Below are 24,005 nucleotides of genomic sequence, written 5' to 3' on the forward strand. Positions count from 1 at the left end.
TTGGACATTTTTTATTTCCCTTCACTAATCCATGGCAGGAGGAAGAACTATGCAGGGCAGTAAGTCCCTCCCGTTGGAGGGCCTGCACAGTTTACTTCCATTCAGCAGTCATCACCACCTAGTTTTAAGCCTTTCCTTAAGCCTTATGGGATTGAAGCGGCACTGAATACCTGTTTTAAGGGAGGAGCAACAACAGGACTGGTGCAGACATGGGTGGGATAAGCCCTGTTTTCTGTTTTCTGTTGCATAAGATTTAAAGGTCTCTGTCTGGTATCTAAGTTAAAACACAGCAATCTGCTTTGCACCCTTGGAACTGGTTGCTCTACAGAAGAGGATGCAAATGTTCTCTTTATGCAAGAGAAACCATGTGAGGCTATGGACTGGGTGCATACTGCTTAAGGTTTCGCGTGTTAGATGTCCTACAAAGAGTTAAGCCACCGAGACTACAATAAAAAAAAAAATAGATGGATACTAATGTTTATTTCACAAGCACGTTGGCAGAGCTCATAATGACCATCTGTGGGTGATGGAATTAATCCAGCCCATGAAAAAGAGATCTCGATGGCCCTCTGGTGAATTAATCACACTTTATTTCAGATCTTCATTCCACATCCCAGAGACGAACACCACATTTGATATGATGATACAGTTGGAGCTCTTTCTAGGCTTTAAAGTGACACACCAGCCATTAACTTACTTCATTTGTTTGTTTAATGACCTGGAGGAGATTATTTTCAGGACAACAGAGTGTAAAATTTAATTCTGGAAGAGATTTATGGCACCGGGAAACCTTTCTAGAATTCTCATACCATCTTTATCAGTATAATTAATTGGCTGTCAAGAGATCTCATGCCCCAAACATCTTGCTAACAGCCCTCACTGCTAGAACTAAGTCAAAGTTAGGTCTGTTCATTTCTGTGGGGCAGAATACTCGGAGTACACCTTCTGTGCTAAAGAGGAAGGATAAGTGCCTTGCGATACTTGTTTTGGCATTTCTTTGGTCACAGACAAACTGGGCAACTTTTGTGTTTTTCTGCGTCCACTATGGAGACAATCACCCTTTTAGACAGCCGTGTACAAAAATTTATGCCAGGTGACTTGGGATGCAGAGAGGCTAAGTCATAAATCCCTCCTCTGTGATCTCCCTCTGACATAGATTACCAGAGCTGTTTAGGAAATAGCCACACAGAAGCGGCAACTCAGGGACATCACTCAGGGCCAGGGATGTTTAAACTAGGTCACAGGATTATTACAAGGGCCAACTAAAGACAGTAAAGCAATTTGCAAATTAAAAGGTCTGCCATCTAATTCCATCTGTGAGGTTCTGTAATTGCAGAGGTGGGATGAGAAATTGTGGGGACACAGACATTTGCATTGCTTTCCTATGGTCGACTGTGCTTTGTCCCTGAAGCTCTCTGTTTTTTGTGCCAGTATCAAGGCTATTAACATTTTATATTATTGCAGAATCATGCATCAGTGCTGCTGGTTGTTAAGGCAGCTTTAAGACTACAAAATCCATAATGCAGTGCAGCTCCCTCTCTCTCTCTCTCTCTCTCTCTCTCTCTCTCTCTCTTTGTGTGTGTGTGTTAAACAAGCTATGTAGCTTGTGTTAAATAAACTGATGTAAAAATACTTGGGGCAGTAATTCAAATGTAGTTGGGCAAATAGTCGCAGTCAGTGCCAGCATTTAGGCAGTTGGGGAGATTTCACCCAATTGGGTTCTGTGCATGTTGGGGGCCTTGCATTGCCTTCCGCCCACTGCTGCTTCCAATTGGCCCAAAACGGGGTCACTTCGAAAGCAACTCCCACCCACTGCTGCCAAGTTACCTTGGAATTGGTGCCATGCAGGCGGCAGCATACACACCTCGCTCTTTCCTCTCCCTCCCAGTTCCCAGTGCCACCCACTCTCCAGTCTCACTCTAGAGTGGGCTGCTGTGAATGGGGCAGCAATGGGCAAGAGTCAGGGAGTGCTGTGGGCTGGGTGCGTACTCCCTCTTCCCTCTGGATGATCCCCCCAGGTGTCTATTCTGCACAACCACTAAAGGTACGGTTACACCCACTTGCACAGAAGTAGTGTATTTTTTTTTTTCTTGGTCTGGCTCCATTCAAGCAAAGAGCTAAAAAATTGAGGAGAGGGGGCCCCACAAAATAAGAGGGCGGCCCTGCAAAAGTGTTTCCAGTTGGGCCCCACAACTCCTAAGGGTCGCACTCCTGGTTGCAGTGGAAATCCATAAGGGCAGACAGATTGACCATTAACCACTGCTACTATGGGCTGAGAAGCCTACACATTCTGAAACTTTCCCCCTCACCTCAAGGGCTGGTGACATTAGTTTATCCTAGTTTTTGTGCTGTATACTAGATCTAGATTTCATGTCCAAATCCAACAGACAGCTGTGGTGGAATACAAGCAGGCCCTTAATGAAATATTAAGTCAAGCCCACATAACTTGTGGTCCATAGTCCTCGCAATCCTGCACTGAACATGTATGGTGGCTGACTAAAAGGACTCAATACATGTCCTGATGTTGTTGTCTGCTTGGCATTGCAAAGACAGGAATGTTTCTAGCAATAGCTGAACTTACTGCATAGCTGATGAGTGTGCAGCGTAAGAGGTCACAAGCTGTGTAGGCTTGTGTTAATTGTGGGCATTTTCCTATAAGCATACACACCATGGCCACATTGCATTCAAACGCTCCATCATTCATGCATTCATCTCTGGCACTTATCCCAGCACATGGCAATGTAGTCCAAGGAAAAGTTCCATACCTCCAAATGCACACTCACTTTCATACACCACCACTGTTTTTGAACATGCGTGATTCATTCCTATTGCAGAATTTAATTGCAGATGTTGTGATGTGAGCACAGGATACTGGACCTGCTAACAGCCTTCTTTTGGCAGGAAGAGTTAATGATAATCAATATTAGACCGCGGAGGAAAAGGATCAAGCATTTTAGAGCAGTGTGAATTACTGCACGGGAAAGCTGCCGCCTGCTTACCCTTAAGAGTAGCTAACACCTCTCTTGGGGTTAGGTGCTGAGGAAATATTCCCTCTCGGGATAAATTACAACAGCTAATTACATTTTGGTCCTCAGACGAAGAACACGGTTTGATAAACACACAAAAAAGTAGGCCATTTTGCAGTCTCTGGGGAGCACTGTGTTACCCAGGATGACAAAATACACCTTTTAAGCTGTTTTGAACAGCAGAGATCCTATGATAATGAGAATCAGCTGCGAGTCACTGTGCAAATCAAAGATGCAGGTTTGGAGAGCAGGGCTGCTGAAGTGGGACACCTGAGCACTGGAGTGGAGAAGGGGGGATAGGGCAGAAAACAGAAGAGGAGCACTCATGGAAGCTTGCAGTTTGGTGGGGGCAGTGGAGTTTATGGGAATGAGGAAGCAGGCGGGACTCTGAGACTCACAAATCAGGAGACTTACAAAAAGATCAAACCCCATTATTTTCCCAATGACACCTCTGAGGTCCAAGATGGCTCATAATAGGGTTTGGAATAAATCAAAATATTTTCTGAGGTTGGTGGGGAATAGTTTGGTTATCCCAACTACAAGCCCAACCCGGGGTATGTGTGTGAATGAGGTTAGATTCACCCCATCACTGATTACAAACACTATTTTTTTTTTTCATTACTTAAATGGAAATCCAACCCTCCTTCTTAACGCATCATGAATAACTCCATGGAAGTGTCAACCCAGGTGTGCGCCAGCAGTGAAGAAGGTCAATTCTATGCAAGGGATCATTTAAAAAGGGATTGAGAACAAAACAACCAATATTATAATGCCATTGTATGAATTGATGGTAAGGCCGTTTCCAGAGTATTGTGTCCAGTTCTGGTTGCCACATCTCAAAAAGCACATAACGGAACTGGAAAAGGTGCAGAAGAGAGTGACCAAAATTATTACTGGGCTGGGGCACCTTCCTTATGAGGAAAGGCTACAGCATTTGGGAATCTTTAGTCTAGAAAAAAGGCACCTGAGGGGGGACATGATTGAGACACACAAAATTATGCTTGGGATAAAAACAGTGGATAGAGGGATGTTCTTTTTCCTCTCAAACAACACCAGAAACAGAGGACATTCACTAAAATTGAGTGTTGGGAGAGTTAGAACAGACGAAAGAAAATATTTCTTTATCCATTGTGTAATTAGTCTGTGGAACTCCTTGCCACAGGATGTGGTGATGGCATTTGGCCCTGATGCCTTTGGTATTGGACAGATTTCTGGAAGTTCATCACAGGTTACAAGCCATGATGATATGTGCAGCCTCCTGGTTTTAGAAGTAGGCTACCTCAGGAGGCCAGATGCAAGATTGTGGCACCAGGATACAGGTCTCTTGTTTTCTTGTACGCTTCCTGAGGCATCAGGTGGGCCACTGTGAGATGCAGGAAGCTGGACTAGATGGGCCTTTGGCCTGAACCACAGGGCTCCTTTTATGTTCTTATGAATAACTTCGGTGAATGCTACTCAGATAAAAGTAGGACCAGGCAATTTACTTACTGATTCGCTGCCCCAGATTCCTGCTACCCCTGCTGCCTGCTGACACCCAAGCCCTCTTTTGGCAGGCTATTGTGCTATCCAGGGGAGATGAGAGGGGTCAGCCATGGCAGGCAATGGCCAAGGTCCAAGGCCCTTCAGAGGGTCCAATTGGCCAAGCTGGCTACTGACTGTCCATACCTAATGGCAGCTGTAACATCTAATGCACCACCAGGGGGATGTAGTGCAGAGTTTTTCCTTTAACTATTGGGCAAGATAGCAGCCATCCAGGGAATGTGTTGGGAATGAGCTTCAGCCTGATGAAGTCCATGGAATGTTCTCAATCAGGGCTTAAGGCTGCATCACATATTTAAAGCCCATGGCACTGTTTGCTTGCAGCTGAAGAGCCTGGTCATATAGCTGTAAATGCCAAGTCCCCAGGAGCCTGGATGGGCTTTCGAAAATGCTAGAGAAACATGAGGGCTTTTCAAATGTCGCCTCCCTCTGCGGTTAATTGTCAAATGCTGAAAAAAGTAGGCTAGATGTCAGGAATGGCTTGTTCACATCCCGCTTGCTTCGGCTGACAGTCACGGGAATAATATGAAGTATTTGCAAACGAGAAAAACCCTGATTATGTGTGGAAAAGTCAGAGTTTAAAAAAAAAATTGGAGATACTGGTGAGGCTGAGCCTGGAGGTTCATAGTTACCTGTCTCATAGGAGAGGTGGGCTTTTCAAGTCCTAATTTTGCCCCCTCAAACAGGTATAGAACTGAGCTGGAGAAGAACTGGCGGCTTCTCTCCCCATTCCATGCCAGGCTTCACATCACCAAATCACCTTCCCTATTCAGCTTGTCAAAACACCCATCTCATATCTTGTATTACCTGACCCAGAAAACAGTATCAGAGGGAAAAGGGAGGGGGGAGAAGCGAGGGAGGGATTCTTCTTCCTTGCCATGATGTGCTCTGGAGCAGTGTGCCAGGAGGAAAGACATGCTGGCCCCGAGGCCTTCTACTCTTCCCAAGTTGCTTATTTGGAAACATAAGGCTGTAATCCCATACACACTTCCCAGGGTTGTCCCACTGAATGCAATAGGACTTACTGCATAAGTAGACATACACAGGATTGTGTTACAAAGGTAATAGTGAGAAGCACTATATTGAAAAAGTTCTGACAAGACAGCAGGTCCTCTATCACCGCACAAATGCTCTTCCTTGAACCCGAACAAGCATCATCCCCTGGATGTGCGCATTAATCTGAAGCACCTGATAAATCTCCTGCGCATGAAATTCAGAAGGGCAAATTCTGTGGTAATAGATAGGATTTCATTGCCATTTATACCATTGGTAGAATCAAGTTTCAAGAGTTTCCTGGTTTGCATCATTTAGGTCACAGGGATGAGGTTGGATGGGTGAAAACAACAGTACGCATCAGTCGTAAGTGTGCTGAGTGGATGCGGTGTTACCACACATGCTCAAGCAGACATGTATAAGAACATAAGAACATGTGTAATGCACTCATACACAACTTGTGTGCAACTTGGGGCTTGAGTTGTTGACTTGTGGCACATCCAAAGGACACTGGTGTTGCAGTGGATTGGAAAAGGGAGAGGGGGATAGAGGAGAAGAGTGGAGGCAAGAAGACTGATGGACTGGAGTGTCGGAGGAGCAGAAACTGGTGGATTACCAGATAAGGGGGGAGAATTTGGCATGCCTCCTCATGCACCAGGAGGTCGTGAGCTGGCCCTGATTCAGTCATATACTGTCTCCGAACCTGGAGATAGCACACAGCTATTGTGACTAGTAGTCATCGATAGGCCGGTTCTCCTCCATAAATTTGTCTAATCCACATTTGAAGCCACCTACGTAAGCGATCTTTACTACAACTGATGCAGTGAGCGCCATAAACTAACCACACCCTGCATGAAGTATAGATGTCCCCCTGTATCTACAGGGGATAGGTTCCAGCAGCCACTGTGGATACCAAAAACGGTGGATAGCAACGAACCCTACAAAAAGCGGTTCAAAAATCCCCTCCATCGCATTAAGCCCTTAGCGTTGCGTTATTTTCAGCCCTCGCTTCCTGTGAGCACTCCCTGCTTCCTGTTAGTATTTGCAGGCAGGAAAGAGGAGGCAAGGCGCAGGAGGCAGGGACAGGAGGACTGCAGTCACAGGCAGATAAGTCATAAGTGCGATGGGGAGGATTTTTGAACGGCGAATAATTGAAACAACTGATACGAGATCCACGGGTATGGGAGACGTCTGAACTTCCTTTTGTCTGCCTTGAATCTTCAATCCATTGGTGCAATTCTTTGTTGGGGGTTATTCAAGCAAAGCATACCATTCTCCTCCCCTCTCCGAGCCCTTGCATGAAAAAGCCTCATTACATGAACCTGGCTGACTACACCACCCGCTCTCACTTCAAGACAACTGTAGCTAGGATTGAGGTGTAAATCACAAAAGTGAGGGGACAGCCTCACGGTATTCTGGAGGCATTTTCTTCGATGTGCACTACGGCAACCGTCCTTTTGATGCAGCCTCCGGCTCGGGGCATTGCAACTTTAACAAGCCAATCGCCGATGATTAAGAGAGCTCAGTGCCATCATTAAGGCTGAATCTGCACACGAGCAAACAGTTTATCATAGCCTGTTCCCAGCAGCGGTAATCCAATTTCTGTTATTTTTCATTGTTAAAAAAAAATAAATGTAAGGAGATAGAAAGGGAGAGGGAGCTGCCATATATCAATCTGATAAAGATGTTTAAATAATGGCTGCTATTTTTTTTTTCGTGATTATGTCAGTTTTATAGCAACATTATGGAAACATGACAGGGAGGTTAAAATCTGATTATGCTTAAATCCTGGCCCATTATGTGATTATTATGAGCCACAGCACAGTAGGAGTTATGTCGTAATGATAGAAGGGATTTCCAATATAATTAGATCAGATTGGCAGTACCACCGAAATCAGGGCATAACATCACAATGGCTTTCCTGTAAATGCCAGGAGCTCTGACTTCCAGTCAACACACACCTGATAGGTGTAAATGGCCAAGTCCTTCCGGGGGCCCTTGAGCAGACACAGCTGCTTCTCTTTGCCTGGTTGAGCTGAGGATGCTAGGGATGTTTGCCAGCTCTCCGTTTCAGGATTTCTGGTTTCAGTGTGCCGGCAAAAAATCACAGGCGGAGGGACCAGAGTTCAAAGGGACAAGTACTGAACGTGAGAGTACAGTGGCACACAGTAGATCTCTTTTGGTTGGCAACCTTCAGTCTCGAAAGACTATGGTATAAGCCTAAAGCACCTGGTATTCCCAGGCGGTCTCCCATCCAAGTACTAACCAGGCCTGACCCTGCTTAGCTTCCAAGATCAGACATGTGCAGGGTAACAGTTGCTGTAGATCTCTTTTAAAAATTCAACTATTTATGGTTAAGAACTCCCTGGAAAAGCCTAGGGTATAAAACTTAAGAATTGGTAAAAAAACAAGACATGTACGCACTAGCGGAGGCATAATGCACTGCCCTGGCATCTGGGGCAGTGACTTCATGACATCATGTGACATTGTGTCACATGACATCACTTCAGGGTACTTTGCACTACTGGGTAACTACCGGGTAACTTTGCCATTTTGCAGTACTGGCCATGTATCACATGATGTCGCTTCCGGGCACTCCCCAGAGGAGGGGCGCTCACTGTAGCTACTTTGCGCCACCTTTTCCTTCTCCCTTTGAAGGGGAGTCTCCACAGGAGAAGGAATGGGTGGCGTGAAGCAGCCGCAATGAGCGCCCGTCCTCCAGGGAGTACCCGGAAGTGACATCATGTGACACATGGCCAATAGTGCAAAATGGCAAAGTTACCCAGTAATTACCCAAAGTTACCCAGTACCCATTCTCCCCAAACAACATCCTGAAATTTCATATTGAATTGTCTTTTATCCATTTTTTTTTCTTGCAACATGCCATCCCTTTCTTCAGCACGAGAACATATATTTCCTTTTAAATTTTAAAAAAGCCAACCAGTTTTCCTTCTGGAAACCAGACTCCCTCCTTCCCTTAATCACATTCCTCTATCCAAAAAAGCAGGAGAAACAACAACTGCATTTCAGATGAACAAGCCGATGAAGTAGAAGGATGAACCATGCTAAAAGGCTATAAGGAGGTGAGAAGAGTTCTGCTGGAGCAGACCAAGGGATCATCATCCAACAACGCATCCCAACAGTGGCCAGTCAGATGCTTCTCGGAAGCCCACAACTATGAAAGCATCACTCCTTCCCAGTAACTTTTTGCTCCCTGGCAACTGCTATTCAGAGGTTTGTTCCCTGGGAACAGGAAGGTTCCAATTACCTGTCACAGCTCCTTCCATGTATCTGTCTAATTCTTTTTTCAAGCTGTCTAAGCTAGTGGCCAACACTGCATCTGGGTGGCAGAGCAATCTACCAGTGAATGAATGCATGTGGTATGTGATGAAATGCTTTCTTTTGCCTGTCCTGAATCTCCTGCCAATCAATTTTATGGGATGCTCCTTGGTCTTATGAGGGAGAGAGAGAAGCACTCATTAATACTGAAGTTGGGAATCTAAATGAAACAGATGCACAGCCCCTTTGAAATGGTCCATCAGTGTGTGTCTGTGTGTGTGTGTGTGTGCATGTGCATGCTATCATCACCATCAAGAATATTTATCTGCTGCTTTTCAAAGAAAAAAAACCTCAAAGCAGTTTATAGCAAAAAGAATGAGAAGATGGTTTCCTGCCTTAAAGGGGCTAACAAACTAAATAAAAAGCAACAGGAGGAAGACACCAGCAAAGTCACTGGGAGGGATGCTATGCTGGAATGAATAGGGGTAGTCACTCTCCCCCTGTTAAATATATAACAGCCACCACTTTAAAAGGTCTTTTTGTTGGACCATTTCCAAGTGTTTCCATTTCAATTGGGTTCATATCCTCAGAATGGGTGGCTGTACCTCTGTTTTGTACTATCATTTCAGATAAGACAGGAGGCCCATTTCTGGATCACTGTTGCTTTGCTCAGATGAAATCTGGATGAAGAGCATGAACTAATAATTTCCTTTTATATTAAAACTGCACTTGCCAATAGCTGATTTGTAAACTGTACTGTAGAAAAGAAAGATGCACACAGAGGTGTTAGTCAATAAGAGGCAGGCATCCTTGGTCTCTGTGCTTTCCCAGTAATCACAGTGATTGTGTTCTCCCTAGTTCTCACACACAGAAGATAAAGTTGGCCAGAGGCATTGCTAGGGTGTCTTTGGTTCCAACTAAGAGTCCACCAAGGCTGCATACAAAATAAAATAGCAGTATCAAATCTGGGTGTTCCTCCATACAAAATTTCATGCATTTAGAAAATTGACAGGAATAAACACAGGTGAGAATCTTTCCCTTACATTTAGTTTGGGGGGGGGGGGAAGGATATTTCCTTTTTGTATGGAGGAGACTGCAAGCAGCACCCTCTCTCTCCCAGCAAGTTAAAATTAACACTGGCCAAGCAGGGAGGAGTTTCTAGAGTCGCTGGAGCCTTTATCTGCTACTCAGTCCTGGCCTCCAAGCTAAGTGTTTTTCCCCTTGGGGACCAGGAATGGATAAGGTGATTTGGATTGGGATGCTTCAGGCATTCTTTCAACCTTAACCTCCCTGAGGGTTGTAGAAATCTGAGCTGATCACATAAGGGGGCCTAATCACATGCCCGATCTCGCCTGATCTCGGAAGCTAAGCAGAGTCAGGCCTGGTTAGTACTTGGATGGGAGACTGCCTGGGAATACTGGGTGCTGTAGGCTTATACCATAGTCTTTCGAGACTGAAGGTTGCCGACCATGTGTGTAGCAGCCCAGTGGTGTCCTGATCGTGCACACCACCTGGGGCCCTTGTCACCCCCACCCCATGCTGCGTGGCATCCCCTGTACTTATCAGAATGATGGTACTGTACCAGAAGCGGTTCGGCAGTGACATCATCATGATTGCGTGTACCACTGAATTGCTTCCAGGATGGCTATTTTGAGCTGTTCAGAGCCTCAGGGAAGGTGGGAGGGCTCATCTGCCGCCAACTGAGGCACGGGCCACTGCTCAGCAGGGGCTCAGGTGGCATGTCTGTCACCTGTATGGAGCATTGCCTAGGACTGCCACCCCGGCCACCTGCTCCGTATGCTATTGGAGTAGCCTTCTACTTGCTCATCCTTAGCCCCACATCTAATACATGTCCACATGAAGCCGTGCTATTCACGCAACAGGTAGGACAGCTTCTGTACTTAAAATTCAATGTGTTTAGCCCCAAATTTTATGGTCAATTTCCAGACTTTTTCTGATTTCTCTGTTACCAGATTTTCCACCTACCTCGAGTGCTGTTCTGAACTGCCCTGCTGCCACAGCATACTTCTTTTGCTTATAGCAAGTGCTGGCATCCTTTAAGGCCACTTGCAGCCATTTGTCCATCTGTGGCTGGTGTCCTTCAGATGTTCTCAGAGGATCAATGCTTATAGTCTCTGGATATTTTGGTGGCACGCTTGTAGGCACCTGGGCCCCCCCAAACTCATACGTCACTTCTTCCTCATCTGCATAGACCAATTTCATTTCTATCTCCATGAGGGTTTTCAGAGGGATATGGGACAAAAGCATGTTGATGGGCTGGCTTTCTGGCTCCTGCAGACGCAGCTCTTTCCTCACAGCTGACTTTTCTTCACTTTCCAACTTTCGTTTAAGGCTTAGCCTGTCATCATTACTCTGCTTTTCCTTGACATTATTGCCTGCTTTTAGTTTCTCCATTATGACTTCCACAGTTGTTCCCCCAGAAGGGCTTTTAACTTCTTGCAAAGCTTCCGGAATCTCATTCTGTCGGTGCGCCGTCATGTTCAACTCCGCCTCAGCACCGCTGCGCTCCTTTTGGCACTGCTCATTTTTTACGTTCTCCGAAATTGTGTGGCTCGCCGACTCCATGAGTCACAACAAAATCCTAAGAGAGAAAAGGTGGGAAATGTTACAGTTTGGAATTGGTACCAAAAATCCCCCCAAATCACTGTGCAAATGTTTTATTCACATTTCCCACAGCTTGGCATCCTTTGAAGTCAACAATCAGCTATAAATAGTCAAGGCGTTTTTTTTTCAAAAAGCCTTCAGAATTATATCCCCCTTTTGTATATTGGAAAATAAGTGCAGTGCCTCCCAAGTAGCTTTAAAATAGGGACTGTAAAAGGTGCCTTTTTGTTCTAATACTATGTTTCTTACTGTAACAAACTACCCATCTTTGGCTCCCACCAAGATTCCTTTTCATTTTTGGAGCATTAATTATTCCATTGTTCCATTTTACAGGTGAACAAATGTGTGCAGCACACACGTGGTGTTGTGGTTTAGTGTTCTGGGTTTGAATGAGAACCAGGGCCATGAAGCTTGCTGTGTCAGTGTCTCTCAGCCTAACCCAGCGGTTCCCAAATTTTTTGGACTGATAGTTCCCTTGACCTACTTGCTGGGTCATTGGCTGTGACTCCCCATTAGGGCTACAATCCTATGCATTGTATAGGGTGGTGGGTTTTCTGCAGGGATTCCATGGGTCCCCTGGCTCATTTCTGTAGCTCCCTGGGAAGGCACGGTTCACAGTTTGGGAACCACTGGCTTAACCCTATTTCACAGGGTTGTTGTGAAAACTTCATGTGGTCTATCATAAAGCTCTTGGAGAATGGGTGGGATATAAATATCTTTGTTTCCTGTCTCTAGAGCAGCGATTTTCAATATTTTTCTTCTCATGGCACACTGACCTCAATGGTCTTTATGGTCTTTTGTGATGTCACTTCTAGCTTGCGGGAGACTCTTCTGGGTTCTACAGCTATGTTTCTAGAGCAACTGTCTCTTGTAATAAGTTGTCTATCCCCTTTCCTCCCCAGGCTCCTTAAAGTGGGTGGAAGAAGAGGGGTAGACAACAGAGCTGCAGAACCTGGAAGTGTTTTTCAGCAATTTTCAACCTCCGTGCTCCAAATTCCCATGGTATACCCATGGACCTTTCACAATGCACCAAAGTGACATGACGCACAGCTTAAAAATCGCTGCTCTAGAGGCTTCTCACAATGTATGTATATACAGAAGGAAGAGAGTTTGGAAGTTCTACTGAGATTGGGCAGCAAAGATGGTGAGGAACCTGGAAACAAGGTCCTGTGAAGAAAGAGTTAAAACAGTGTAGTATGTTTAGCCTGGAGAAGACTAAGAGGAGATATGATAACCAACTTCAAGTATGGAAGGGCTGTAACATGAAAGAAGGAAGGCTTCCTCCTGTGGCTCCTCAGGGCAGGACTAGAACTAATGGATTGAAGTAAGGGGAAGTACATTTAGGTTAGATAAGAGGAAGAATTTCTGTTAAAAACTGTCTGCCCTGGAGCAGTCTGCCTCATGCAGTAGGGACTTTCTTTCACTGGATGTTTTCCAAGCGAGGTTGGTCAACCTCCTCTCAGGGATGCTGTAGCATGTCCCTATATTGAGCAGTGGGCTGGACTAGATGACCTTGAGGGATCCCTCCATTTTAAGATTCTATGAAAAGTCCAGACCAGAATCATGCCCTTGCTTGCCATCTGCCTGTTTTGCTAGTTGGTTTTTACTTGTAAGGAGCACATTTCAAGGTACATTGAAATTGAGTCCCTTCAGGGAGAAAGGCGGGGTAAAAATAAAGTTGTTATTATTATTATTATTATTATTATTATTATTATTATTATTACATTTTAAAATGATCTCCCCACCTGCCATCTGTAATGGTATTGCCCATTCTAACACGCCCCCCCCCAGATGTCAACTGCCTGATTCATCTCCCATCATTCTGCTGCATCAGGAGGTGCTGCCACATCATTTACAGAAAGTGCCCTTTTTTTAAAAAAAAATACTACTTTAAAAAAAGCCTTTCAATTTTTTTAAAGGTCAAATTACAAAGACTGCGACCAGGTCATTCTTGATCGATTTTTTTTACATCAGGGTCATCAGATATGTCGGCGTGACCCCGCTGCAGGTGCTCTTTCAATAGGACCCTTTTCTTTAGTGCTAAGAGAATCCATTGCAAGCAGAACCACACGTACCATTGAATACAGTCACCAAAAAAGCATAGGGGTAGAGCATGCTGAATGTAAACTGGGTGGGGAGGCAGTTGAAATGCTCTGGAAAGACCCCTTTTGCCCTTTGAAAGACCCTCTTCCTTTCACATGGCAATGCCATGAGTTAAACTTAGATTATTTAGAAAGGCAGCAAGATGGCAGTACAATTGCCCCCTCCCCTTAAAATGAGCTTCCTTTTTAAGTTGGGACTTTTCCATTTGGCCAGGAATATCTGAGAGACTTGGAGGGGGTGGCTGAAGACATCCCTTTCCATCCAGTTATTTCTTATTGCTGCTCCAATCTTGAGAAGGACTGATGAGCCAGCAAACAACATAAGCCACCAGAGTGGGGTCAGGACAAGACCCCTGCAACCTGGAGAGCCCTTTTTCCATTTGTGGATGACATGGCGACTTCTCACAGGAGATAGCAAGCAACCAAACACTCGTTGGCTAAGTTAGCTATCACGTTTAAAGTGTTATTAGCCATGATAGTGAATAGTTTTCCTTTGGTTCATAGCAAACTGGGGGTGCCACAGACTGGGATCAGCCTGGAATGGGTTGGGGGCTTTTAACCTTTCCTTCCCCATTGATGCCCATGGGAGCTTTTGAACAGAAAAATTACTAGCTGAGTTGGATCCAACCCCACACAGATCATGACTATGTTGGGCAGGGCTGGCTTTAGCCCGGTTGCACTGATTCGGCGCAACTGGGCCTTGTGCATGGGGGCCCCTGTGCTGTGGTGGAGAGCAGGTCACCTGTAGCCGCAGCTGACACTTGACATGCAGGTGAGCCTCCATGCAGGGCTAGTGCAGCGATGTAGCCCATGTACCCACCCGCCTTGGGGTTTGATGGGGTTTAAATCGCTCCTCCTCCAGAAGCAGTTGGCAGTGATGTCACCACAACACCACCATCTGCTTCTGGCTGTGGGGCGCCATTGGGCTAGCTTCTGCCGCTCGTGCCAGTGAGTAGAGGGGCTTCGTGGGGGTTGGGGGCACCACAAAAATGTTTGGCATTGGGTCCCCGCAGCTCCAATGGTCGACCCTGATGGTGAGAGGCAGGGCTGAAGCCCTTGGCTTTGGCCCTGTCTGCAGAGCCTTCCAATCTGACTGCTAATGAAAGAAAACCTAAACTTGACAGAGATAACCGCACTTTTAATATCACTTGTAGTCCGAACCTGAGAGGCTCAAAGAAGTGACACTGAAATCTATTCCCTTGCAAGTGCCTCTCATTGGTGCTCTCATGCTGAGGAAGACAGAGAAGCCAGCAGTGTTTGATTGTCTACTGTTTTGTGAAGTAAACTTATAAGCTGGTTTGAGTGCATGTCAATGTAGAAAAGCAGGGGAATGCACTGTGCAAGCAAATAAATAGTGAACCAAACTGCCATCACGTCTCAGGGCCCACCTATGTCCTTCCAAGCAAAAGACGAGCCGATTCCCAGAACACAGAGATCGAGAGGTTTGATTGCATTGGCCAAATAAAACTGCCATTGAGAGCACACAAAGCCAATTTGAAAGAAATTGCCCCCTAGAAATGTTGTTTGGAAGCTGTTCCCACTTGGCTGTGTTTCTGATCAACCTTTTCAGTGGAAGGAAAAAAAAATGAGAGAGAGAAATTTCCTTCTTTCACTTTTTTATAACTAGAGTTATGCTTTAGGATCTCTTTTGTGAGGAATTCACCTCTGCAGTGAACTTTTCCCTGCAGAAAGAATATCTGACAAAAGTGATGGTTTTCTGATAGTTGCTCTGAAGGCTGTCGGGAATTCTGCTTCCCCATGCAGGTTTGCTTACACTGGTTGCTCCCAGATGCACTCTGGGCCGGTTCCTGAGGGCCGTGAAAGCTCCACCTTTAGTGGACATTGGACTGTTCTAGATGCCACTGTATGTCAGACAACCCACATGACGTCAGTGGAGCAGGGTGTGCACCTATGTGATCACTACCTTCCCACTGCCCTTGAACAGCTTTACTGCAATGGATGCAGGGAGATCTCCCTTTGTTATGTGAATGGCACAGAATGAGGGCCAAATGAGATATTTTCACTGGAAGCCAATGGTTGCTTGGCAACTCTGATGGTTTGGTGATGATGTGATCATTGCTGAATGTCTAACCCTTTTGCCTGGAAAGGTTGCCGACCAATGGTCTGATTCGAGATAAGACAGCTTTCTATGAAAATTATGTATTAAGGGGAAAGGATGACAGTTTAATCCAAGCACCCTCATTTTTTTATGGGATAAAAAGCTCTATGCCTCCTTGGAACTTCATCAGCTACAAGTACTTTCCAATTCACTAGGAGAATGGAAGGTGATGGCAATCCTCTGTTGTTTCCCCCAGTAGATGATAACTCAAGGTACTTGAGTATGTATGTTATGTATATATAATCAACATGTTGATGATATATTATATGTAATATATATATGTATATATAATCAACAAGGTATGTTGATTCTGATCATGGAGGCTCCATTGAGCTGTTGATGAACTCAACCCCCACAGATGGCTCTATTTTTTAAAAAGCCACCTAAGCCTGTGATCATCACCGCATCATGTGGCAGTGAATTCCACAGCTTAATTATGCAATATCTGAATACATCCTTCCTCCCATCTGTCCTGAGTTTACTACCAACTGACTTCATTGGATTATCCAAGTTCTACCACTGTGAGAGTTTGTCTATTTGACCACTCTTATCCCGATAAGATCTTGCTTTTGCTTGAGTAAGGCACTGCACTGTTTATACAGCTCTGACTGTACAACAAACACCAGTTGTACCATACTTTTACTGGACAGCTACTAAATACAAATGCAGACATTCTGAAGGGCAATCATTCCTGTTTTAACAAGCCTATCTTAAAAACTGGCATCACTAAAGAGATCACATAGAAAGGTGTCCTTAACTGATTGAGGCTACAATCCTAGCCACACTCTCCTGGGAGTAAGCCCCATTGACTATAATAGGACTTACTTCTGAGTAGACATGCATTGGATTGGGCTCTGAAGATGAAGACAAAAATTCAGTTGGATCTGTCTCCCACACTATTGCATTCAGTTTTGGAGAGGCAGGTGCCAAATAGTAGTTCAGCATTTTTATGTAACTTAGCAGCTTGCTTTATAATGAGGTACTAATCGCAAGTTGTCACCTGTTTATTTATGTAGCACCATCCATATGTGACATAAACTTAAGGCAGATCTCTGCATTGAGACCCTTATAGACTACATTTAAACCAGGGGTGCTCAATAGGTGGATCGCGATCTACCGGTAGATCGCGAGGCAAAATGAGTAGATCGCAGAGTGCCGACTCCCCCTTCAGGTGTTTCTGGGAGGAAACGCCGGGAGTAAGGCCCATTGTACTCAATGGGGCTTACTCCCAGGTAAGTGTGGCTAGGATTGCAGCCTCACAGCCTAATCCTAGGCATGTCTACTCAGGAGTAAGTCCTGTTATACTCAGTGGGGCTCAAGGTACACCAACATACATTGTACAAATAAATGTTATATGTTATGATGGCACGAACATTGTAAAAAAAACTCTGGTAGATCTCCGGGCCTTGCTGGGTTTCAAAGTAGCTCTCGAGCCAAAAAAGTGTGAGCACCCCTGATTTAAACAGTGGTGCAGACAACAGAGAAAAGGAAAAGTAATGGGATGGATATATAAACAAATAAAAAAAATGTAGCCATCTTGATGCATTCAGAAAAAAATAAAATCCATACATGAAAATATGTCCTAACTGTCTATACTTAATGATGACAACTTCATTTTCTATGGGGGCTAGAGGACATCATCATGGAGAGGAGGGAAACAATCCCCTGGGGGGACCCCTTCTCCAGGGGATGGGCCCATATTCGAACGCACTCAGGATACTCCTCAGCAGGAGGGGGGTTGGGGAATTTGATTATTAGAAACAGAGAGGGTGGTTTGTGACAGATGTGAGGACCACATAGCGACTTGCCTGCCTGGTGCGAAGGTTGCAGACATCACTTCTTGTCTAGACAGGCTGGTAGATAGTGCTGGGGAGAAGGTAGCGGTTGTGGTGCATGTCGGCACCAACGATGTGGGCAAGTGTAGCCAGGAGGTCCAAGAGGTCAAATTTAGGCTTTTAGGCAGGAAGCTGAAAGCCAGGACCTCAAAGGTAGCGTTCTCGGAAGTGCTACCTGTTCCATGCGCAGGGCCAGCTAGGCAGGCGGAGATCAGGGGTCTCAATGCATGGATGAGATGGTGGTGTAGGGAGGACGGGTTTAGATTAATTAGGCACTGGGGAACGTTTTGGGACAAGCGGGGCCTGTACAAGAGGGATGGGCTCCACTTGAACCAGAATGGAACCAGACTGTTGGCGCATAACATTAAAAAGGTGGCAGAGCAGCTTTCAAACTGATCCCTGGGAGAAGGCGGACAGGAGCCGAGGGGCATCCGGTTCGGGACTCCTCATCCCTATGGGACAAGGATGGGTAGGTTAGAGAACAACAAGGTAAAGGCAGAGTAGGAGAAGAAATTGGTAATGGTAGCACGATGGGGTGTGATAGACGGTTTGGCACAGTGAGAGGATTCAGGGATAAAGGAGCGAATAAGCAGCCCATCCTGGGACATTCCATGTACAAATGCTTTTATGCAAATGCCCGAAGTCTCCAAAGAAAGATGGGAGAACTGGAATGTCTGGTGACAAGGGAAAACATTGACATAGTAGGCATAATGGAAACCTGGTGGAATGCGGAGAATCTGTGGGATACCGCAATCCCGGGCTATAAACTCTATAGGAGGGACAGGCAGGGGCGTGTTGGAGGTGGGTGGCCATTAATGTTAAGGAAGGGATAGAATCCAGCAAAGTAGAGACTGAAGGTGGGTCCGACTCCATAGAATCTCTATGGGTTAAATTACCAGGCCTCAGGAGTGTTGTAATACTGGGGACGTACTATCGTCCTCCAGACCAGAAACCAGAAGGGGACCTTGAAATGAGGAAACAGATCAGGGAGGTGACAAGGAGGGACAGGGTGTAATCATGGGGGATTTCAATTATCCTCATATTGACTGGATCAATTTGTGTTCTGGTCACGAAAAAGAGACTGGATTCCTTGACATGCTAAATGACTTTGCCTTAGAGCAGCTAGTCATGGAGCCCACCAGAGGACAGGTGACTCTGGATTTAATATTGTGCAGTACTCAGGACCTGGTTAGAGATGTCAGTGTTACTGAGCCATTGGGGAACAGTGATCATGCTGTGATCCGTTTTGACATGCACGTCGGGGGAAGAATACCAGGCAAATCTCTCACAAAAACCCTTGACTTCCAACGAGCAGACTTCCTTCAGATGAGGAGGCTGGTTAGAAGGAGGTTGAAAGGGAAGGTGAAAAGAGTCCACTCTCTACAGAGTGCATGGAGGCTGCTTAAAACAACAGTAATAGAGGCCCAGCAGAGGTGTATACCGCAAAGGAAGAAGGGTTCCACTAAGTCCAGGAGGGTGCCCGCATGGCTAACCAGCTAAGTTAGAGAGGCCGTAAAGGGCAAGGAAGCTTCCTTCCGTAAATGGAAGTCTTGCCCTAATGAGGAGAATAAAAAGGAACATAAACTGTGGCAAAAGAAATGTAAGAAGGTGATATGGGAGGCCAAGAGAGACTATGAGGAACACATGGCTAGCAGCATTAAGGGGAATAATAAAAGCTTCTTCAAATATGTTAGAAGCAGGAAACCCGCCAGAGTAGTGGTTGGCGTTCTGGATGGTGAGGAAGGGAAAGGGGAAATAAATGAAGACTTAGAGATGGCAGAGAAATTGAATGAGTTCTTTGCATCTGTCTTTATGGTAGAATACCTCGGGCAGATACCACTGCCCGAATGGCCCCTCCTGACCAAGGAATTAAGTCAGATAGAGGTTAAAAAAGAAGATGTTTCAGACTCATTGATAAATTAAAGATCAATAAGTCACCAGGCCCGGATGGCATCCACCCTAGAGTTAATAAGGAATTGAAGAATGAAGTTGCTGATCTCTTGACTAAAATATGCAACTTGTCCTTCAAAATGGCTGCAGTGCCAGAGGATTGGAGGATAGCAAATGTCACACCGATCTTTAAAGAGGGAAAGAGGGGGGACACGGGAAACTATAGGCCAGTCAGCCTAACATCTATACCAGGTAAGATGGTGGAATGCCTCATCAAAGATAAGAATCTCAAAACACATAGACAAACAAGCCTTGCTGAGGGAGAATCAGCATGGCTTCTGTAAGGGTAAGTCTTGCCTCGCAAACCTTTTAGAATTCTTTGAAAAGGTCAACAGGCATGTGGATGCAGGAGGACCCGTGGACATTATATATCTGGACTTTCAGAAGGCGTTTGACATGGTCCCTCACCAAAGGCTACTGAAAAAACTCCACAGTCAAGGAATTAGAGGGCAGGTCCTCTCCTGGATTGAGACCTGGTTGAAGACCAGGAAACAGAGAGTGGGTGTCAATGGGCAATTTTCACAATGAAGAGAGGTGAAAAGCGGTGTGCCCCAAGGATCTGTCCTGGGACCGATGCTCTTCAACCTCTTCATAAATGACCTGGAGACAGGGTTGAGCAGTGAGGTGGCTAAGTTTGCAGACAACACCAAACTTTTCCAAGTGGTGAAGACCAGAAGTGATTGTGAGGAGCTCTAGAAGGATTTCTCCAAACTGGCAGAATGGGCAGCAAAATGGCAGATGCGTTTCAATGTAAGTAAGTGTAAAGTCATGCACACTGGGGCAAAAAATCAAAACTTCACATATAGGCTAATGGGTTCTGAGCTGTCTGTGACAGATCAGGAGAGAGATCTTGGGGTGGTGGTGGACAAGTCTATGAAAGTGTCGACCCAATGTGCTGCAGCAGTAAAGAAGGCCAATTCTATGCTTGGGATCATTAGAAAAGGTATTGAGAACAAAACGGCTAATATGATAATGCCGTTGTACAAATCTATGGTAAGGCCACACCTGGAGTATTGTGTCCAGTTCTGGTTGCCTTATCTCAAAAAAGACATAGTGGAAATAGAAAAGGTGCAAAAGAGAGCAACTAAGATGATTGCTGGGCTGGGGCACCTTCCTTATGAGGAAGGCTATGGCGTTTGGGCCTCTTCAGCCTAGAAAAGAGATGCCTGAGGGGGGACATGATTGAGACATACAAAATTATGCAGGGGATGGACAGAGTGGATAGAGAGATGCTCTTTACACTCTCACATAACACCAGAACCAGGGGACATCCGCTAAAATTGAGTGTTGGGAGAGTTAGGACAGACAAAAGAAAATATTTCTTTACTCAGTGTGTGGTTGGTCTGTGGAACTCCTTGCCACAGGATGTTGTGATGACATCTGGCCTGGATGCCTTTAAAAAGGGATTGGACAAGTTTCTGGAGGAAAAATCCATTATGGGTTACAAGCCATGATGTGTATGTGCAACCTCCTGATTTTAGAAATGGGCTATGCCAGAATGCCAGATGCAAGGGAGGGCACCTGGATGCAAGTCTCTTGTTATCAGGTGTGCTCCCTGGGGCATTTGGTGGGGCTGCTGTGAGATACAGGAAGCTGGACTAGATGGGCCTATGGCCTGATCCGGTGGGGCTGTTCTTATGTTCTAGAATCTATATTGAATATATGGTGGGGGAGTATATGCTGAGTATATGGTTAATATATATCTTTTGCATATACTCTATGTATATGATTTAAAAATGTCATTCCAGCAACTGAATGGTACTAACATTTGGGGATTACACTCCTTTATAGTTGTAGTTATTTTATATTTATTGTATCCAACAATTTCATGTTGTAGACTGTAGAGTTTCTAGGTGCTTAGCTTGATGCTTTGTTATAAGTACATTAATTGAAATCGTGGTTATTATTAGACCCTTAAGGCTAAAAATAAACATCATAGGAGAGTTCTGTGTGATTGGCTTTCTTTCTTTCTTTCTTTCTTTCTTTCTTTCTTTCTTTCTTTCTTTCTTTCCAACTGTGGTACCCCTAGTTTGGACTGGGGCTGCAGCACAGGAGGATGAACATAACATAAGAACATAAGAACAGCCCCACTGGATCAGGCCATAGACCCATCTAGTCCAGCTTCCTGTATCTCACAGCGGCCCACCAAATGCCCCAGGGAGCACACCAGATAACAAGAGACCTCATCCTGGTGCCCTCCCTTGCATCTGGCATTCTGACCTAACCCATTTCTAAAATCAGGAGGTTGCGCATACACATCATGGCTTGTACCCCATAATGGATTCTTCCTCCAGAAACTTGTCCAATCCCCTTTTAAAGGCATCCAGACTAGACGCCATCACCACATCCTGTGACAAGGAGTTCCACAGACCAACCACACTCTGAGTAAAGAAATATTTTCTTTTGTCAGTTCTAACTCTCCCAACACTCAATTTTAGTGGATGTCCCCTGGTTCTGGTGTTATGTGAGAGTGTAAAGAGCATCTCTCTATCCACTCTGTCCATCCCCTGCATAATTTTGTATGTCTCAATCATGTCCCCCCTCAGGAGTCTTTTCTAGGCTGAAGAGGCCCAAACGCCGTAGCCTTTCCTCATAAGGAAGGTGCCCCAGTCCCGTAATCATCTTAGTCGTTCTCTTTTGCAGCTTTTCCATTTCCACTATGTCTTTTTTGAGATGCGGCGACCAGAACTGAAGTTCTGAATTGAAGGGATGAAGTTAATCCCTTACTCTTGCACCAATTTGCTGATACAATTGCCCTGCCTGGTGAGAAGGGAGGAGGGGGACACATTGGAATGAAGGACCCAGGTAGGAGTGAGGAAGGCTAGACTGATTCTGGGTAAGAATCTCCACCCAAGTGTGAATTGTGTTTTCTTGAAAAAACATCTGCTAGAAGTTACAGATGAAGCCAGTTTATCATACCTGCTCTTTCTTTTCATCTTTGCTTTCCAAGTTTCTCTCTCTCTCTCTCTCTCTCTTTTTTTTACTTTTCCCATTTCATAATTGTGCTGAAGATGTTTTTATTGATTGATGGACTTACTGCATTTCCCTGTTGTTGGTTTCATTGCTTATTGGTGACATTATTTCATTGCCTATAACTTGCGTTATGTTTATTAACTGAATTTCAAAATACTGACATTATCCACTTGGCTAGTTCATTAGACTGTTTGTTAATGGGAACGAATGCTGTTGCTGTCGGGAATGGTGTCTAGTTAACTCTATCAATTTAGCAGATGTCTTAGCTTGTTTCATATTGCTTTATATGAACCTGATTATTAATATATGACTCTATTTTGTTAGGTTGTTTTGATCATTTGTATGGTGTTTGCTAGCTGTTTTGGGTTTCCTTCAGAAAGGAAAAGGACATTATGTGTACTAAATGAAATGAAAACTGTGCTTTTAGTCACAATGAGGAACAATAGATCAACAGATTAACAGTGCAATCCTATGCATGTCTACTCACTGGTACTCCTAGGTGGCGAGTCAGGGGGCAAATGCCCCAGTGTGCCATGCCTGTGAGGTCTGTGGGGGCAGCACTGCTGCCCATGTTCCCCCTCCACTGCACCACTGCTGCCACCACCAGTCCTCTAAAACCCTTCTGAGGACCAGGAGGCCTCCCAACGGCGCTGGCCCAAGCTCTGGTGCTTGGCGTTGGGCAAGCTCTGGTGCTCGGCTCTTGCTAACCCTCACAAACGTTGACTCAGGATTGGGCCCACGTGTCCATAGAATTATTGGATTGCAACCTGAGTGTACCTATCTTTTTTCCAGTTCAAGGTTAATGGCAACCTGTGTGCGTTTGTGTGTACATAAGCTGTAAATAATGGTTTCAAAGAAATAATTAGCTCTATTCTGTGTGATTGTTGATATTCCTTTTCTTCCTGGAGCTTGCCCTCTACTGCCAATTTTTTCCTCCTGCCTTGAATCCGTTTTCTTCCCAATTATGGCCTTGCAGAGAAAGGACTGACTCTCATAGCAAGGAAGAACTACTGATGGTCTGCCTGGCAGGAAGCAGTCATTTCTCTCCCAGAATGATGCTACATAAGAACAGAAGAGCAGCCCCACTGGATCAGGCCATAGGCCCATCTAGTCCAGCTTCCTGTATCTCACAGCAGCCCACCCCACAGCAGCCCACAGCAGCTGAAGACATCAAAAAAGCATCCACAGAGCTAGACATTACCTAGCTGACTTTCCAGAAGGGCATAAGAATTATGTGGAAGAAGGAGCTAATTCCTGTGATCAGAGAGTTCACTCTTTGTAGAGGGAAACAAAACAGATCGGCCATATGTCACACCCCATAATCCTTCTACACTTCACCCACCAGAATTAAGCGGTTTTCTGACAGGTTAGCTGCACCGAATGCCAGGGCATTGTGTGCAATGCAATTTATCTAGAAGCTTCCGCTCAGGTGCTCCTTAAAGGTAGCATTGGAATTCTTCTGCTCGGCTTGCACTGCCTAATAGGAATCTAAGTGATAACCGGTGGGAGGGCAATGAAGCATTCATGCATGTAGAAACATCAGCTGCCATTGGGAAAATTCCTG

At 45.2% G+C, this 24,005-nt stretch overlaps 1 protein-coding gene across 1 annotated transcript in view; it reads right to left on the bottom strand.

The window, feature by feature from the left end:
* The window catches only part of SPATA16 (spermatogenesis associated 16), a 138,168-nt gene extending 126,745 nt beyond the window's left edge, over positions 1-11,423 (bottom strand). Inside the window, exon 1 of the mRNA XM_066622149.1 lies at positions 10,824-11,423. Coding sequence (XP_066478246.1) covers positions 10,824-11,423 — 600 coding nt within the window. The remainder of the gene's footprint in view (positions 1-10,823) is intronic.
* Between the last annotated feature and the right edge of the window lie 12,582 nt (positions 11,424-24,005).

The sequence above is a fragment of the Tiliqua scincoides genome, chromosome 3, assembly GCF_035046505.1.
Source record: "Tiliqua scincoides isolate rTilSci1 chromosome 3, rTilSci1.hap2, whole genome shotgun sequence".
Taxonomy (NCBI): domain Eukaryota; kingdom Metazoa; phylum Chordata; class Lepidosauria; order Squamata; family Scincidae; genus Tiliqua; species Tiliqua scincoides.